This window comes from Rhinolophus sinicus, linkage group LG07, assembly GCF_036562045.2.
Source record: "Rhinolophus sinicus isolate RSC01 linkage group LG07, ASM3656204v1, whole genome shotgun sequence".
NCBI lineage: Eukaryota > Metazoa > Chordata > Mammalia > Chiroptera > Rhinolophidae > Rhinolophus > Rhinolophus sinicus.
Genome location: NC_133757.1, coordinates 46,220,827 through 46,241,442, shown reverse-complemented (window position 1 = coordinate 46,241,442; position 20,616 = coordinate 46,220,827). Strand labels below are relative to the sequence as shown.

The 20,616-nt window shown below is 31.9% G+C and overlaps 1 protein-coding gene across 7 annotated transcripts in view; it reads left to right on the top strand.

The window, feature by feature from the left end:
- HERC4 (HECT and RLD domain containing E3 ubiquitin protein ligase 4) overlaps nucleotides 1-20,616 on the top strand; it is a 116,734-nt gene that overhangs the window by 23,286 nt on the left and 72,832 nt on the right. For all 7 annotated transcript variants that reach the window (XM_019731764.2, XM_019731759.2, XM_019731763.2 and 4 more), the window contains 5 exons: nucleotides 1,602-1,761; nucleotides 6,050-6,126; nucleotides 9,006-9,227; nucleotides 10,346-10,437; nucleotides 18,159-18,289. In XM_019731764.2, coding sequence (XP_019587323.1) covers nucleotides 1,602-1,761; nucleotides 6,050-6,126; nucleotides 9,006-9,227; nucleotides 10,346-10,437; nucleotides 18,159-18,289 — 682 coding nt within the window. The remainder of the gene's footprint in view (nucleotides 1-1,601; nucleotides 1,762-6,049; nucleotides 6,127-9,005; nucleotides 9,228-10,345; nucleotides 10,438-18,158; nucleotides 18,290-20,616) is intronic.

The following is a 20,616-nucleotide window of genomic DNA, read 5'->3' as shown; positions in this document are numbered from 1 at the left end:
ATCTTTGTGTCTCTAGTTCTTGGAGTACAAGAGGTATACAGTAAATAATAGTGTTTGGTCTGATTGATTGTTTCTTGTTTGTTTCTTGAATATTTGATGCCTTTGATTTTACAGCCATTGCTATCTAAGTACTCTTCATTTGTTATTATTTAACCATCCCTCTTGTCATCTTGTCGTTTACTGCTCTTTACTAATTTTCCTTGGGGATTGTTTTGGAGAGACATTGACTTATTTTGGGACCCTCTGTGAGAGCGAACAGATCTTTTGTGTTTTTTTTCTTTCTTAATAATTAAGATTTATAGGAATGTTTTGATGTAAACAGGTGACGCCATATTTTTAAGTCCTTTTTCTTAAATTTTTTAGGGGGCAATGTGTAGTATTTTTTTTCCTTTTTTGTTTTTGTATGTTTCTGCAATATAATTTTATAAAAATATACAAAAAGTGAGAGATTCGTATAATGAACTTAGATGTATTGTCCAATAGCTTCATGAGTTATTAATTCATTGTTCGTTAAGGTAAGTATTTAAAATACATCATTAGAGTTGTAGAGATTCCTAGAGGCTATCTAGGGTTAACCTCTCACCCCAAAATGCATTCAGTAAACCAGATACAATGTGAATTTTTTGTATGTAGGGATTTAAACCTCCTTAATGCAATCTGTTTCACTACTGAACAGCTGCATTTGTACATTGAGCTAAAATGTGCCTCTGAAGAAACCCTGATTAATTTAGTTTTAACAACTCTTCAACACAAGGCTTTCAGTTTATAGAAGATAGAAATTATAGCTTTCTTATTAAGCTAAAACAGTTAATTTTAAATGGCATCTTAAAACTTGTAGTGGTACTTAGTAAAAAATTGGTAAACATTACACCTCTTAAGGAGACTAAGGAAAAATTTTAACGTAATGATTTGTCTGTCAGTGGTTACTGACTATGTTATGAAGGATCAGTATTTTAAATTAATTTCTGATTTAAAACTTGAACACAGTTTAACCACATATACATACGGAGTTTTTATATCTTAGATGTTAAAATGGCAGTTCATAAACTGAAACCTATTTGTTGTGGTCACATTGCCTTTCAGTTCTCTTCAGTATATCCAGTAGATGCTTTGTTTATGAGCTCTGTAAAGACTTTGTTTCCTATCAGAAGTTGCCAACTCAGAGTATTTCATTGAGTTCAGAAATAGCTCCATGGTAGTGCCTGTTTGGCAATGTATGTGTCAATTGTGATTTTATTAAAAAAGAAACAGCTCAGGTTATTTAAATGATTCACTTTTCAGCTGGACTCCTCTTTTATTGGTAATGGCTTTCAATGAAGAACACTTACAGAGAAAATCTTTATAAATGCTTAACATCTTCCCCTAAATGTTCCAGTCACTTAATATTCTGAGTTGATTATGCCCCGTGATGTATATCTGTATTTACCACAATGAAAATTTTGTATGTAACATATTTGTTAGATTTTTCAGAATAAATGAAGTTGTACTTAGTCTATATTTCAGCATTTTCTTAGCTTTTTTCATACCAGATGAAGACTGTGTTTTATTCTCAGTAGGAGTTCAAAACCAGAATGTAATGTCTCTCTTTTTGTTTTCTGTAGAGCAGGTTGTTGCCCTGGACGCCCAAAATATTGTAGCTGTTTCATGTGGAGAAGCTCATACATTAGCACTAAATGACAAGGGCCAGGTGTATGCTTGGGGTCTCGATTTTGATGGACAACTTGGCCTGCTAGGATCAGAGGAATGTATCAGAGTACCCAGGTAACAAAGGTGACCGAAAAGAGGTCTTTAATAATCCTTTATCATGAATTTGTTATCTAAATTCTGCTTACTGAGGGCATGTAAGAGTTGACACCTAATTATTTCTCCTCTTTGAGTTCTTAAGGAGTTTACTAGTTGGGTTCTTGCCTTTAGTTTGGGCTGAGTGCTTTTTTTCATATATACTTCATATTTCCTCCCATATTATTTATGTTTGTAAAGAAAAGTGATGGGGAATATATATTTTGTTATAAATTTTGTCTTACTAAAAGTTTTCAGTGGGTTGGATTAATTTAACTACTAATTCTATCTTGACTACCCCAGCTATCAACATATTTATTAAACATTGGTTGGTTGCATGTTTCTCTGTTTTGTTTTTTTAGTCTTTATTGTTTTTATGGACTATAGAAGTTCAACATGCTTAGTGGAAAAAGATTTCAGTCACTTTCCACATTTTTACATAGCAGTGACTATGATTTAATTTATATTAACCGTTAAATTCATCATAGAATTATTTAAAAATTAAAAAATAAACAATGCTTTATCAATGTTGTAGTCTTAAATAGATTTACAAAGGGCATACCTATTGTTTTAATACTGAAAATTACAAGAGCATGAACATATCTAGGTAAAAATATAAAGATTTAAAGAAAAGTATTTAGTTTCTTTCAGATACGTGAAAAATGCAGTGATGCTCAGTTTTTATAATTATACAAATTCTTTCCACCTTAAACTCTTCTTTCTTCCTAGTAATAGTTGTAGAGACAAAAGAGAACCCTCCAGGGAACAAAAGAATTAACTGAATTTTAGATTTTCTCCAGGTAGCATTTTTTTCACATTTAGATACTTTGTTTTTAATTTAAAATTTATAGTGTTTGCTTTCAGTTAAGAAATAGGATGTAACTACTAGGATAAGAAAATGGGGCAAAGAACTAATATTTCAGAACAGAAACTCTTATCACTGTTAGAAATGAGGGTTTTTCCCCCTTAAACTATGAAAGGTAGCTAGTTCCTTCAATAAACCTATAACCTTCCCTCCATATATGTTTATTAATGAAAATCTTAAAGTATACATTTAAAGTATTTGCTTTGTTTTAACATATTAAAAGTTTTTTTTTTTTATCTTTAGTTTGATATTTTATACTTGTTGCAGGAATGGACTATTGAGATTTTTCGATACATCACATATTTTCTTTTTTGAACTTGTAAACAAATTTCACAAACTCAACTAATTTCTTCCCCTTTGTTTCTTTTGCAATAATAATTAAATAAACACTATTCCCATTATGTTTTTAATGTCTCTTAATCATGATGTTGTTGGGAGAAAAACTTTTTCCCTAAGTAAATTGAATTATTTTAGTCATTTCAATTTTTATTTCTTTCAGAAAATAGTAATTTACAACCAAGCAATGACTGGCTAGATAATACAAAGCCTTCTTAAAAACGTTGTAACTTCATGTTTGTCATGTCTCTACTGCTTTTACTTCCTCTCACAATTCTTGTAGAATGGGGTCTCTAATTTAAGATTTTAAAAATTTTGTGATTTTACTATTGAAAAGGGACTTACATGTTAGATTTTCTAAGTTAATGTTCTCAAAACCATGATTCATGGCAGAGCTTTCTAGTTTCCCTTATTTTTACTCCATTGGTCTCTTAATTCTCCTACTTAACATTTTTGTTGTTGTTCATTTCTGGTATAAGATATTTCAGCCAGTAATCTGTAGATAATTAGGAAATAGGAAAGAAAGGCACTTATAAGGAGAGAATTTTACTATATGACAATTTATTTGAAGGTTATCCAATAAATTATGTATTTGTGACTACTGTTTTATGAACCTGGATGGGGGATTTAAAAGAGATCTTACTTTATGTCCTTTGCCTTAAACTTCTCTGTTTTTGTATTTGCTAAACATCTGTATTAACTTGAAGCTGTGTGTTAAGGCATTTTCTCCTGTTTACGCTTATCAGTTTTTCATGGATTGATCTGATTTGTTGTGGCATATGTATAGTTTTTACTGATTTTTCATGTCTTAAACGGTAATGTAGTATTTCAGTAGAAATATATTTTTATGAAAGACTCCCAGTGATTTTTTAAAAAAAATTCAGTATCAAATAATTTTTTAGATGCAAGACTTTTTCTAGATGCTTAGATATGTCAGCCAGCTTTATAAATTTCACATACATTTTGAATAAAACATGTATAGAAGATAGGAAACTCTAATATATGTAAATAGATTTTTAAAAATTAGTGTTTGTGATTTTTATGAGTAATCAGAAATGTGAAGATTCACATTAGGCTGGACTTCCTTGAGAACAAAATCCATTTTTATGCCAGTAGAGAAGAGTAGATTAAGTGGCACTTTAAAATTAGAGAAGAATGTAAAATTAATAATAAATTATATTTGGAACTCGTACTAGTTTGATAATCTTTCCCTAGTTCCAGTTTTTTTTTTGTTATGAAATTGTTATTTGGAGAAAGACTAATTTAATTATTTAATATCAGTGGTCTCTGTAGACCTGCATGGTTGGCTAGTTATTTCTTTTTATGTAGGATATATGTTACACATTTATAAATAAAATTTTAAGCCTAATTTTACTATCTTTTAGTTGAATGTAAGCACTTTTCCACTCAAACTTTAGAAAAACTTTGTGGGCAATAAAGTTGTATTTTTTCCCCAGTTCTATTATTGGACATACACAATAAAAAATTATGAAAGGATGGTGTAATAGGAGCCTGTGAGAATAGTTGTTTCTAGACTGTAGAAATTAAACATGCTTGAATTGTCAGCTTGGTCAAAAACAAAATTTAATTTCTTGATTTCACTCTGTTTTAAACATAAATTACAATGGTTTTAATACTAGAGCTTCGAAGCCTTTACAAATTCATGTATTGTTTTCATTATATGCTTTTTGGGAGGCACTGCGGTAGATGGTAGGGATTCCATGCGTATAAGACACATAGTCTACCTTCACAGAGCTTGTTTAACAGAGTACACTAGTGATAAATGAGTAAGTATACCAGTAATTAGTGATAAATACTGTGAAGGAAAACACACAGTCCTGTGAGAATGTAGTTCTTTGAAATGTTTTATTTGGTTCTTGCAAATTGGACTTGATTAATTTTTGTTTTTGCATTGCTTATGTTTGATTTTGCTAATTGCAGAAAAATAGCATTTTGCTACATTTTAAAATCTGAAGGTACATTGATTCCTGCTAACTTGTTGGATTCTGCTAAATTGTAGCAGTAAAACTCCTAGGTTTTGTAGTTAAGAATATAAATCTACTAAATAAAAATATTTTTAATACAATAGTATGGAATTAGAGTAACTCTCTCCTCAAAATTTTATTTGCTGAATGAAGCTGCCTCCCGAAAATCAATGAGTATCGACACTCTGGTCAGAACTCTAATTTGGCTTAAACAGGTCAGGTGGCAGTATCAGGTAAAGGGAAATGAGAAACATATTATATTTTTGTCTCACTTTTTTTTTCTTGAAAACATTCATTCAAGAAAATGAGTAGAATGACCAGGTTGAAGGGAACTACTTAAGAAAACCTGGGATGGTTGATGCACAAAGTTACTTGATTTTTGGAATGTTTTAAAAATTAGCCTTTAGAATTGCATTGTAGTTAAAGAAAAATCAGAAATGGGGGGAGAAAGAAACATGAAAATATAAGGAAAAACCACAAGGTGGCAGAAATATGACCAACCTCATCAATGATCATAATAAATGTAAATTGATTAAATTTCCCTAGTAAGGAATTAAGTTGAATATCACTGATTTAGATGTAAGGCAAAAGGATAGCCCAAAAGGAATAGGCTTCATAATTTGTGAATTGGTAGTACCACATGTTAGGGATCCATATTTGTTCTTAAGGAACCTGATGGAGGAGAACATATATTAAAACTAAGCCTAACGCCAATTTTAGACAAATTAGATCATGTACATTGCCAAGTTTTACATGTTAAACTAAAGATTTTTAAAAATTTTGATAATAAAACACCTGAATTGTAAAAGCACTCTGAGGGGTATTTGAAACGTGAGCAAAGTTTGCTTAAGTGTTGTCCTTTCAAAGTATTCTCCCATCATACCTTTTAATTTTTTTCGTATTTAGATTTTGTTTACTGATCTTAGCATAAATTTTTGGTAAATTGGGCTTGTATAAAAAAAATACCAAACTGCTAAGTCAGTAGTAAACTGCTTGTGTATAGTAGATAGTCAATAAATAGCTTATGTAAATTAGCTTATAGAAATTCAGAATTAACTGATCCTGATCTCTTCTTATTTTCTAGAAATATTAAAAGTTTGTCAGATATCCATATAGTACAGGTTGCTTGTGGTTACTATCATTCACTTGCACTTTCTAAAGGTAAGCATTATTTTTATTTTCCTTTTTCAGTTTTATTACTTGATATTTTAATTGAGCAGAAAAGTCCTCCAACTACGTTCTTCTTATTCAGGATTGTCTTGGTTCTTCTTAATCCTTTTTGTTTCCATACACATTTTAGAATTAGCTTGTGAGTTTTCACAGACACACCAAGAAACTACTGGGATTTTGATTGGGATTGTATTGTCTCTATAAATCAATTTGAGGAAAGTCTTTACAATACACATTGTATTTTCATTCTTGAACATGCTTTATCCCTCCATTTATTTTAATCTTAATTTTTCTCAGTAGTATTTTTTGTTTTCTATGGATAGGTCTTACACACCTGTTATTAGCTTTTCCCCTAGGTATTTGATATTTTTTATTATTGTGAATATCATTGTCAAATTGTTTATTGCTAGTATATAGACCTGAAATTGATTTTTGCGTCTAATTGTTTCTTTACTCTGTTAAACACTATTCCATTATAGCTGGGGAAGGCTATAACTTGCCCAATCTAATTTGATCTCACAGATAAACTTTTTATGAATAAAAACAGAAGGCCAAGATTCCTATTAGCTTTGTTTTCTTTCCTTTCTTATCCATTTTTTCATATGCGAGCTAAGGATTGTAACTGGTTTAGTAAAGAACGTGCTATATGTTTTTTACCATTAAAAAAATAAATTCAAGTGTCTTCTCTATTATTATGACTATTTTAATGCATTAAATGTGTAGTGATGTCTAGTATGAATGAAGCACTAGACTAGAGCTGTGGGGAAATACAGGTAAGTTAAGAGACAGTTTTAGAGACCATACCATGTGGCGAAAGTCAGATATACAAATAAATAACGATAGATTAAGGCAGAAAAAAAAAATAATTACTTTGGTCAAGGTGAAAGTAAAATGCTGGGGGAATGAAGAAAAGTATAACTAGTTCCAGTCAATAGAATTAGTAGTAGTAAGGAGGGGATTGGTATTTGATGCAAGTCTTGAAAGATGAGTAGAATTTATTCAGAATTGAAGAAATTTTTAGAAATAGAGGAAATGTTGAGAATTGGCTAAGGCAGTTTGTTTATTTGAGTATTGGCATGTAGTTTTATGTGGGTATTGTGAAAGCGTGGGAGACATACTTCAGTTGAGGCTGAAGTAAACACAAATTTGTTACAGAGGGCCTTAAATGTCATATTAAGGAATTGAAACTTCTATAGGCAGTGGGGAAGCTGGCGTCCCTGTATTCTTGGTTATTTTGCCAACTCCTCTTGATGTTTTTGTAGATAGATCCAAGATAAATGTAAACCCAGAGGTTTTACTACTGAGGGCAGTTTTCTGTCTTACAGGTAGTTTTTTGCCTTGTTCGGCTTTATGCTTTAATTTAGCACAGTATTTTATTCATTTAATGAATTTGTTTTTGACCACTTCCTATGAACTAGGCACGTTAGGGTGTACAATATGCATTGGTAAGCAGTATGCTACTAGCCCTGTTGGTGTAGTCATACAAATAACAGTGTAATTACATACTATGAAAAGGATCTATAAAGGAAAAAGTTCAGGATATTTAGAACATGTAACAGGAGGTCTGAACTTAACCTGGGAGATCAGAGAAGACTTCCCGCTAGGAGAGAGTAGAAATGAACTAGACAGAGATGAGGGGAAGGGAACAGCAAGTATGTGAGAAATGGAGGATGTAAAGGAAGGCAAGTATGGCTAGAGGGAAGAGATTGATACGAAACAAGGTCGGAAACAGGGAACCTTAGAGGCCTTGTTAGAAGTATTTATCCCAAGAGCAGTGAGAAGGCACCGACATACTGTTTTCGGGTGAACAACATTATCAGATCTGCATTTTTATAGTATTTCTGTGTATATGTATGAATGTCTGCTAGTATGTGCATAGAATAATTCTGGAAGTACCTATCAGTAATTGGTAAGAGTTGTTGTCTCTTGGGAGAGGAATCAGAGATCCAATTTTGAAGGGAGACTTACTTTCAGTGTGTACTATTTTATAGTATGAATTTTGAAAAATCAGTTACTAGTTTAGTGCTATTTATTTAATAAAAATAAATAAAGTTGCAAAACGGAGTGGCAGTGGGGAAGCAAAAGTGACAAGCAGAACTGTCATAGGAACCAGGTGAGATGATGGGGAATAGATCTATTTGCCTTTTTTTTTTTCTTTAGAAAGAAAACTGTATGTAACTTGGTGATAGATAATAGATTGATACCAATCTCTGTATACAGTAAGAGGAGGGGAGTGAGTATTAAGGATGACTCCCTATGTTTATAACTTGTGCTACTGAGTTAGGTAGGTTGTCATTTACTGGTATGGGAAACACTGGAAGAGGTCCAGGTGTGGGAGGTAGAGTGGGGGTCATGAGTTGATTTTGGAATACACTGAGCTAGAAGTGCCTTGAAATATTCAAGTGTAGATCTCATGCAAATAATGGGATACATGGGTTTTATTGCTCAGAAGTCTGGGCTAGTGATAAAATTTTGAATGTAAAAAAAATTTCTTTTAATGTGATCAGGATATAATTGATAACTGAAACCTTGAACTTGGATGAGTGCTTCTTAGGAGAAACACAGAATAAAAGTCAGACCTGAGGAATATTAAAAAGAGATAGTCCTTTTTTGAGGAGCATAAGGAAACAAACCCCCCCCCCCCCTTTATATGACTTGCGCATTCATCAGTAAAGTCAGTCAACTTAAAGTGTACTAAATATAGAATGTTCTTCTAGGTAGTATTATATTTCCATATAAGCAATAAACTTAATAAAGAGGATTATGTATTTCCATTTGATGAAAGGGAGAATATCCCAGAATAAATGATCTTCAAATGAAACTTTGTGTGTGTGAGAAAAATTGTTAATGTTTTGATTTTTGTTTTATAGCAAGTGAAGTCTTCTGCTGGGGACAGAATAAGTATGGCCAATTGGGTTTAGGCATTGACTGTAAAAAACAAGGTTCACCACAGCGGATTAAGTCTTTACTTGGAATCCCTTTCATGCAAGTTGCAGCAGGAGGAGCCCATAGTTTTGTACTTACCCTTTCTGGAGCTATCTTTGGATGGGGACGCAACAAATTTGGTCAACTAGGTCTTAATGATGAAAATGGTAGGTTCTTATTATGTATAGATAAATGTACTTGTAGAAAGAGATGATCTTTTGAGATGAATCAGTGATTCTTAGTGTCAGAGAGAAATGTACTCAAATCTTCCCGAATAGGGAAGTGGGGATGAGAGGCTAATTTAAAAATTCCATTTGATAATATTTTTAGGGAATGGGGGAAGGCCCCAAAATAACATTTTATCATAAAATAAACTATAGAAAGTATATCTGGGCAAAAAATCTTTGTTGTTGGATGTTCATTAAAAGTAAATTGAAAACATTACTTCAAACTGGTAAGCACATTATTGGCCAACATTGGTGGAAAGAAGCAATAAAATTATTCTGGAAAGTAATAAGCGTTAATCTATTTGAGATTTTCAAGGAAATATTTAAATAATTTGAGTCATTAAATTAATCTTTAGTTTGGGCTTCACTTTTAACATTGATGTTAAGAGTCTTAAAAATAAACATTTTGAATTTAAAAAAATTGTAACTACTTGAAACAAGTTGGCATCTTGGAATTGATTTTTCATAACTACTGTATATTATTAGGTTGAATGCCAGTATTTGAAATACAGAAACTAATTTCATGAAGTTCAACATAATTGTAATGACTTAAATGGACAAAAGTGAGTTGTTGATCTAGTAACAACTGGTAATGATAAGCAAATAATAGTCTCAGAAAGAATTTTAAAATACTTTGTTCTGCATAAGAAAGACATGTCAAATTAGGGCATTATATCTCTTTCCTGCTAGAAAATAGCAGCAGGTATAATTTTTAAACTTTTAAGTAGGATCATATGAGCTTCATTATCATGAGGTGAATATAAAGAATGATGTGTATGTCTTAGAAGCAGTCAAATAGCTTTGAAATTCCTTGATTGCTGATTGGCATTTAGGCAATTTAACATGTAAATTACTCTTTTTAAATCCCTGCTTTATCACAGTAGAATAGAAAGGTCTGGGAACACAATTTAGTAGGCTTGTACTACAAAATCATTGAATCATGGTTAAAATTATTTAGATATCACTGTCTACAGAGCTTTTGAAGCTGTAGAGGAAACACACTTTAGAATAGTTTTAATTTAAAAACTATCGTTAACGTCTCTTGTTGGAATTTTCAGATAGGTATGTTCCTAATTTACTAAAGTCACTAAGAACTCAGAAAATAGTTTATATTTGTTGTGGAGAAGATCATACTGCTGCACTAACCAAGGTATTGTACTCCTATGAAACTTCTTTATTATTACTCATAGTGGCTATTTCATAATTAGTAAATGTTATAATGATATTTACATTAAAACTTGAGTGTTATTGATTTCTAAAAATAATTTACCTTAAAAGGACCTAGATTATTATTCTAAAAATACCTTAAGTTTCAAATTTGTTGTACGTTATGAAATGTGAATTGTAACCTACTGTTAAATGTGATGATAATGTATTGTTGAGTTTCTCAGGTTCATGTGAAATACTGCTTAAATAATATTTTGAGTGAAGTAATTCCTTTTAAGTTTATCAGACTTGCCATGCAGTGTGTATCTATTGGGCTTATAAATATTATATAACAAGTAATACAGGAGAATGAGTCCCTCTATTATCCATAGACCAAATATTATGCAAGCAGTTATCATGAGCTTTCATCACAATCTTGTTAATGGCTTTAACTCTGACGTCTTACTTTATTGGGTATGTGCCAATTCGTTGTTAGTACTGCATAGTACTTCTCTAGTGATTAGAAGTAAAACGAAAATAAAAACATTAACCTTTCCCAGGAATATTATTTTTTATAGTCATGTTAACATAAAGGAACTGGCAAGGTTTCATTGACTGAATTAGAAATTAATGTTTTTGCTTCTTTATCTTTCTTTGTCCTGCATAGTAGATGAAGTTGGCAAGAAAAAATTAACTTCTAATCAGACTTTATAAAATTCTACACATTCCCACATTGGAATTTTAGGATAAGAATTATTCTTAGTCATTACCAAATATAGTATACTCAAGGTACTTTAAAAAATTGTGACCAATTATAAAAGTTCATTTTTAAAAATTTTATATTGCTTACCTTTTAGTAAGGAAGTTTTACTCTTCTGCTGATCTTATTACCGTATTGTATTGATTCAGATTACAAATGTAATCACTAAAGTCTTATTAAATCAGGTTGGCAAGTTGTAAATTTTAATCATTCTTTTCTGTCATTGGTATTTGGAAGAAATAAGGTTATGTTGAAATAATAGTAAAACATATTTTGTGTAATATCATTCCTTTGGACTTTGTGTTAGAAGGACTCTCAATGTTAATGCTTTTCAAATTCAACCTTTCAAATAGCCTTCTTTTCCCAGTATATATAACCACATAATACTGAATTTTTTAAAATGCCAATTCTGTTAATCTTCTGTATTCCTCTTCTCAAGAAAATTGCTGAGGAAACTTGTTCACTGGGTTTTTGGTGTGTATTATTTTAAACAAAGTCAGATAGTTGTAAATATCCTCAAAGTAAAACATTTTGTTTTCCTTTGATTTAAATTAGAATATAGTTCCCTATCTATATATCTTTAGTTTTTCTGGAAGAATTTCTTAACAAATAAATTGGATTGCTTTATGAAGCAGTGTCTTTGCTTAAAACGTACATAAGGAAAATGACATTAGGGAAAATTTAAAAAACACGCTTTTAACAACAATAAGTGGGAAGACATGCATTTTAATGGATATGAGGACAATACCATAAAGATGTCAGATATATTCAAATTCATTATGCAAATCACATATACCTTTTGACTTAGCAATCCCAATTTTAAGAATCTGTCCCAAAGATACGAAATTCTGTATGCAGGAGACCATTTATTACTGCATTATTTTAATAGCAAAAGAATGGAAGAATGCTAAGTTCATAAGTAGCAGCCTAGTTGGATAAACTGTGGTAACTCCGTGCAGTAGAATACCATGCCCGATAAAACAGAATGAGGAAGATCTCTATGTTATGCTGTGGAGTGATCTTCAGGATATATTGTTAAGTAAAAAGAGGAAGGAGCAGAATAGCTGCCTTTTGTATAAGAAGGTAAAATATGAACATATTGCATGTTACTTATATTTTTAAAAAATTAATAGCTAAATCAAATGTACCGTGCTTTAGAGTTTTGACTTTGGATCCTGCAAACTATTATACATACTAAAAAGCAAATATGTAAACATTTCATAAAAATTGAAAACAAAAACATAAGTAGTGGCACAACTGCAGAAGAATTCTTTTAGGTCATTATAAATTACAGTATTTTGTTTTACATCCCTAGTGGGAAATATCCTAAGAATAAACAACTCACAAAGAAATGTTCTATAGTCTTATTGTTAATAGTAAACTTGGTAGTATTACTTTTAATATATTTTATAGAAAGAGTAGGATAAAGCAAATAAATACTTATTTTACTGTCATTAGAAACTATGCTTTTTTAATTCAGAGAAAAGAGACAAAAAATAGTAGGAGTCAAATTAAAACCCCTGTGATCTTTACTTTGAATCACAGTATCAATATGAACTTTTAGTTTTTTTCCTTCTGAAAATATGTGTGGTTTTGTTTGTGTTTTTGCCATGACCACATAAAGGTCCTAGAAGTAATTAGCCATGTGCAATCTGTAAGCAGTGAACATCCCTTGATTGTTGTAGACTGTATATTAAAAGGAACCAGGGCTTTTAGAGAAGAATAGTCTTGGGCGTTGTGTGTTTAAAAACTCTAAGACTACTAAGGTTATGTCAGAAGGACAACACAACATGAAGGTACTTTCATTGGTCTACAAAAAGAAATAATGACTGAAATAAATGGAAATATACCAAATATGTAAAAATCCATGACTTCATAATGATACTCTTCTTCCCCAAATTAACGAAAAGCACACTTAATTGCTTATCTTTGGAGGTTGCTAGGACAACAACTCATTTTTCCTAAAAATTAGTAAATAAGAAAGAATCATTTCTCCTGCCTCTTATTTGCAAATTGAGTTTCAGAATAACTTCACAGTTGATGAGTTAAATTCTTTATGGAAGAATTCCAACTAGTAAATCCAGAAGAAATAATACGGGTACGAAATCTCCATTTTCTACTCCCTAATGAAGTAATGGGTCTAGGTAAAGATCAACAAAATTAAGCTTAATAGAGATGAATTAGGCTAAAATACACATTGACCTGCTTTTTAAAAAATTATAGTTGACATGCAATATTTTTATTTTTTATTTTGATCTGCTTATTTTTAACATCACCAACCAGACACACGCTTTCTGACATGATGCAATAAAATAATCAGGAAAATTTAGGAAAATTTAAACATGGCTTCAGTATTAGATGGTGTTAAGAAGTTAATAGTAAAGGGCTCAATTCATCAAGAGGATATAACAATTGTACCTATATAGCACCCAACATAGAACACCTAAACATATTTAAGCAAATATTAACAGATCTTAAGGCAGAAACAGGCAAAAACACAATAATAGTAGAGGACTTCAGTACCCACTTTTAACAATGGTTAGGTCATCCAGCCAGAAAATCAATAAGGGAATATTGGACTTGAACTACATTTTATATCAAGTGGACCTAACACATATACAGAACATTCGTCACAAAACAAATGAACAAATTTAAGAAGGTTGAAATCATATCAGGCATCTTTTCCAACAAAAATGGTATGAAAGTAGGAATTAAAACAGGATAGCTGGAGTATTTCCAGTATGTGGAAATTAAAAAGCATATTTCTGAATAAGTAGTAGGTCAAAGAAGAAATAACAGGGAAATCAAAAAATACCTTGACAAATGAAAATGGAAACACAACATACCCTAACTTGGGGGATGTAGCAAAAGCAGCTCTTAATGGGAAGTTTATATTTATAAACACCCTCATTAAGAAAAAGTGATTTCAAATAAACAGTTTACCTTTATACCTCAAGGAAGTAGGGGCTAAAAAACAAACAGCCCATAATTATCAGAAGGAAGGAAATAAAAATCAGAGCAGAAATTAATGAAATAGGGACCAGAAATACATTAGATAAGATGATGGAACTAAGACCTGTTTTTCTGGAAAGGTAAAAAAATTGACTAAGAAAAAAGAGTTAAAATCAGAAATGAAGAGGAGATGTTACAACTGCTACTGCGAAAATACAGAAAATCAGGAGACTACTATGAACAGTTGTATGCCAACAAATTGGGTAACCTAGATGAAATGGATAAATACCTAGAAATATACAAACTGCTAAGACTGAATTATGAGGAAATAGAAAATCTGAACAGACCTTTAACTAGTTAAGGAGGTTGAATCAGTAATCAAAAGTGTGCTAACAAAGCAAAGACCAGGACCAGATGGCTTCACTGGTAAATTCTACCATTTAGAAAACACCAGTTAATCTCAAGCTCTTCCAAAAAATAAAAGAGGAGTGAAGGCTTCCAAACTCATTTTTATGAGGCCAGCTTTATCCTGATACCAAAGTCACACAAAGACACTACAAGAAAAGAAAAATACAGGCCGATACCCCTGATGAATATAGATGCAAAACTCCTCAACAAAATACTAGCAAATTAATTTCAACAGTACATTAAAATGATCATATGTCACTATCAACTGGGATTTATCCCTGGGTTTAAATGGTTTAAATTCTGCAAATTAGTTACTGTGACACCACATTAACAGAATGAAGGCTAAAAATTATATGATCTCAATTGATGCAGACAGAATTTGACAAAATTCTACATTCTTTTATGATAAAAATTCTCAACAATTAAGGTAAAGAAGGAATGTACCTCAACATGATAAAGGATAGGTATGACAAGCCCACAGCTAATAGCATCATACTCAGTGGTGAAAAGCTGAAAGCTTTCCGTCTTTAAGATCAGGCATCAAACGAGGCTGCCCACTCCTGCCACTTCTGTTCAGGAGAGTAGTGGAAGTCCTAGCTAGAGCAATTAGACAAAAAAAGAAACAAGCCTTCCAAATTAGAAACAAGGAAGAAATATCGTCTTTGTGTAGGTGACATGATACATATGTAGAAAACTAAAGATTCCACCAAAAACTGTTAGAATCAATAAGCGAATTCAGTAAAGTTGCAGATACAAAATTGATATACAAAAGTCAATTGCATTTCTATTCATTAAGAACAAGCTATCTGAAAGAGAAATTAAGAAAATTCCATTTACAGTAGCATGAAAAACAATAAAATACTGAGGAATAAATTTAACCAAGGATGTGAAAGACCTGTACACTGAAAACTGTATAAGGAATCAGTGAAATAAATTGAAGATACACAAAGGAAAGCTATCCCAGGTTCTTGGATTGGAAGAATTAATACTGTTAAAATGTCCATACTACTCAAAATGATCTACAGATTCAGTGCAGTCACTACCAAAATTCCAGTGGCATTTTTCACAGAAATAGTGCTGAAATTCATATGGAACCACAAACAACCCAGAATAGCCAACGCAATCTGGAGGCATCACACTCCCTAGTTTTAAATTATATTACAAAGCTGTAGTAATCAAAAAGAATGGTACTGGAATAAAAGCAGATACGTAGACCAATCAAACAGGATAGACCAGAAACAAACCCACACATGCTTGTATATAGTCAATTAGTCATTGACAAGGCACCAAGAACACACAATGGGAAAGGATATTCTCTTCAACAAAAGGTGCTGGCAAAACTAGATATCCACATGCAAAAGAATGAAACTGGATCCCTATCTTGCACCACTCACAAAATGTGACTCAAAATAGATTAAATAGTTAAATGTAACAACTGAAACTGCAAAATTCATAGAAGACAACATGGGAAATCTCTTAGATATTAGTCTTGGTGATCATATTTTGGATAGGACACCAAAAGCACAGGCAACAGCAAAAATAAGGGGGACTACATCATACTGAAAAAGCTGCACAGCAAAGGAAACAGTCAGCAAAATGAAAAGGCAACCTATGGAATGGGAAAAAATATTTGTGTATCATGTATCTGATAAGGATTAATATTAAATATAAGGAACTCATATAACTTAATGGCTAGAAATCTAATTTAAACATGGGCAAAGGATCTGAACAAACATTTTTCCAAAGAGGATACACAAATGGCCAACAGGTGCTCAATATTAACATTACGGTAATTGGGGAAATGCAAATCAAAACCACAGTGAGATATCACCTCACATTTGTTAGAATGGCTATTATCAAGAAGAACAAAAAATAAAGGACAGGTATTGGCATTGTTGGTTGGAATGTGAATTGGTACAGCCGGTGTGGAAAACAGCGTGGAGGTTCCTCAAAAAATTGCAAATAGTACTACTATATGACCCAGCACTCCCACTTCTGGATATATAACTGAAGGAGATGAAAACAGGATCTCACAGGGGTAACTGCACTCCCATGTTTATTGCAGTATTGTTCACAATAGCTTAAGATATGGAAACAACTTAAGTTTCCATCCCCAGATAAATGGATAAAGAAAATACACACACATACACACTCTGGAATATTAATCAGCAATAAAACAGGGAAATCCATTTGGAACAACGTATATGATGAACCTGGAGGGCAGTATCCTAATTGAAATAAGCCAGACAGAAGGACAACTACTATGTGGTATCATTTATAGGTGGAATCTACAGTAGAATGGTGTTGGTCAAAGGGTACAAACTTGGTTACAAGATGGATAAATTTTGAGGTTGCAATGTACAGCATAGTGACTGTAGGTAATAGTACTATGCTGTATACTTGAAATTTGCTGAAAGTAGATCTGAAGCATTCACACACAAAGAAATATGTGAGGTGATGGATGTGTTAATTGATAGAGGTAATCATTTTACAATGTTTACATATGTCAAATCACGTACATTTTTCATATATCCATTTTTCAGCAATTCTGTTACACCTAAATAAAATGAAAAGAAAAAATACCGATTACAAAAATGATAAATAAAAACACTGCTATTTCTATCCAAAAAGAAATTAATATTAACTTTGTAAGGGTGATAATAGTATTGTGTTACTTATTTTTACCTGTTAGAGGTCTGAGCCATTGAATACATATACATTTACAGGTGAAATGATTTGGTGACTACAGTTTGCTTCAAAGTACTCCAGTACTTCTCTTTTGCTTTAAAGTACTCTGAAAAAGGGAAGTGGAAGGGGCATCGATGAAACAAGATTATCTAACTTTTGCCAGTTGTTGAAACTGAGTGATAATTCATATGTAGTTTTTGTCTTTTATTTTTTGTATTTGTTTGAAACTTTCCAATGATGAAAAGTTTTAAAAAGAAACATCAATTTTTTACATAGCATTGTGTATAAATACTTATGCTATTAAGTGATAAAAGCAGGACATAAAATTGTATATATAGCTACGACTATGAAGAAAAACAATTGAATTGGAAAATACTAATTGTGCTTATGTTAAGCTGTTATCACAAATTTTTAATATACACAATCTCTAATCCAGTTACGTATTTTTACAATAAAAATTTTAAAGGCCATCTATGTTATATGCTAAAAATAGCTATATTTGTGCACTCGGTTTATGTAAACTTTTTGTAGAGCTTTTATGTTAAAAGCATAACTAGTTTGAAAACTGAAGATGATAGCATTTTAAAAGTTTTGTGAAATTTTCTAGGTGTGTAGCTGGGATTCAAAAAATATAATGACAGTGAAAGGCAATGAAAAATAATTATTAGATCTCTTTAATGATGGCTTTAAATAGGACAAGAACATAATTAAATACTTTAAAGATAGTGAAACTATTTAGCCATCAATCTGGAACTCTTGTTTTAAGATATTTTACCTTGAAAAGTCAGGTATCATCTGTGAAATTGTGAAGATAATAAAAGAGAAAAATTGACTCCATATTAAAGATTAACTTATTTTCCTGAAGATTTTCTTTTTTTATCAGGTTGTCTAATGATAAAGGGTTTTCTCTTTTTTAGGAAGGTGGAGTGTTTACCTTTGGAGCTGGAGGTTATGGTCAGTTGGGTCATAACTCTACCAGTCATGAAATAAATCCAAGGAAAGTATTTGAACTTATGGGAAGCATTGTTACTCAGATTGCTTGTGGAAGGTAAGCGATTATATAAGAATATTTTGGTCTCTAACACAACTACTTAGGGAATTCTTTTTTAACAGTTGGAGCACTTTGTGTGTGTGTGTGTGTGTGTGTGTGTGTGTGTGTGACACCTGTTTTGCTACGAATTCATAGGGAATGGGCTCCAGCAGTTCAGGCTTCTTTCCATTGGTTCTCACAAAGTGCTTCTCTGGGTGGAGCAGGCTGGTGCTTCAGCTGAACCCAGGTATTTTTGTCTTTGGCTTCTTTTGATCATTTTCCTTCACATGTTTTCAGTAAGCTGTCTCAGCTCTTAGAGTGCTTAACATGCTCAGTATGTACATTAATTCTCTTGGCAAGAAGAATATATATATATTTTTAAAGTTTATATATAAGTTTATTTGAGCCAAACTGACGACAATTGCTGAGAAGCAAAATCTCAATGGATTGAGAAAATTCTCCCGGCAAGAAGAATCTTGTACTTGTTTGTTTACAGTAATATCAACAGCATGCTGGATTAACAATTATAGATTCTCACTTTTGTGGGGCATTCCTTTTTGAACAGGCCCATTCCTTTGATGTCTACAATATAACATCACGTTTCTTGTAGATTTATAGTATGTGGCCAAAGGAACAACTTCATATTGTCTAAAAGGCCCAGAGAATATACAGGGGTGCCTTTCCTCTTTCTCTTTGTGTGGTTACTTTTGTAAATTAGTGGAAGATGTCAGTTCCAGCTGAAAGTAAGGATTTTTTTTAATGAATTGTGTGGGAATGTAGTAATCTAGGATAAAAATAAAGTAATGCCTAATTTGCTGCTGATGAGTCATAGTAACCGGAGAAACATCTTTTATACTATTTCACCTTTCTTTATCTGAGGCAGGATATTGATAATGTATAATTTTGTATTCATTGTATATAGCATCACACTTGGAGGGAAACTATAGAACCATCCTTTTTTTTTTCCTTTTCACTGTTTTTTCTTTAAAGAATGAGGAAATTGACCAATTAATTATTTAACACGTAAGATTAGTTGGTGAAAATTGAATTAGAATACAGATCTCTTGATTCTCAGTTGTGAGTAAATAGAAGAGTCAGAGCTTTGAAATTGAGCTGCACCTTTCATGGATTAAATTAGATCCCAAGAGGCTAAATGTGCTTGACTAGTTAATTTTTATTTAGATTAATCTTTTTCTACCTAGTATGTATGCTCACATGACATAGTTCAGTTTTGCCAACTATTATCTTCAAATACATGGAATCACACTGTAGGCGGCCTTTAGTGACTTTTTTAACATCATACTTACATGATTATCTGTACGTGTATAGCTATGGTTCTTCATCATTAGGTCTCATGCTGTGTTTTATTTAATTATATGTATATGTAATTATTTATTCATTCTGTTATTGATAGACATTTGGGTGCTTCCAGTTTTTGGCAGTTACAAATAATGTTGCTTTGAACATTTATTATATGATATACATAAACCTTCATATTTCTAAAGTATATACCTAGAAAAGAATTACTGACTGAGTCATAGATGGTACTTAACTTGAATTTTGCAAGCTAATATCACCCAATTTACCCAAATGGTTATACCAATATATAACCCAAATGGTTATACCAATTTACATTTCCATTAATATTGTATGAGAATTCCTGACAACTTGGTCACCATTTGTTATTGTCAGACTTTAAAATTTTTGCTGATTTCCTGGATGTGTAGTGTTATTTAATCATGACTTTAACATGCATTTTCATGATTTTATAGGGATTGCACTGAATCTGTAGATCACTTTGGGAAGTATTAACTTAACAATATTAAATTTTCCAATCAATGAATACAGGATGTCTTCATTTATATTTTATTTAATTTCTTTCAGTAATATTTTGTAGTTTTCATTGTCTTTTACCATCTTGCATTAATTCTTAAGTGTTTTATTCTTTTTGATACTATTGTAAATAGCACTGTTTCGTAATTTCTTTTTGGGTTCAGTATAGTGTATAGAAGTGCAATGGATTTTTGCGTGTTGATTTTGTATCCTGTTGCTTTGGTGAACCTTTTATTCGAATATTTTTTTTTTTTTGCCTGTGGAATCTTTAGAGTTTTCTTTCTTTCTAAATAATTTTTATTGGGGAATATTGGGAAACAGGGTGTTTCTGCAGGGCCCATCAGCTCCAAGTTGTTGTCCATCACTCTACTTGTGGAGGGCGCAGCTCAGCTCCAAGTCCAGTCGCCATTTTCAATCTTTAGTTGCAGCGGGCGCAGCCCACCATCCCCTGTGGGAATTGAACTGGCAACCTTGATGTTGATAGCCCGTGCTCTAACCAACTGAGCCATTGG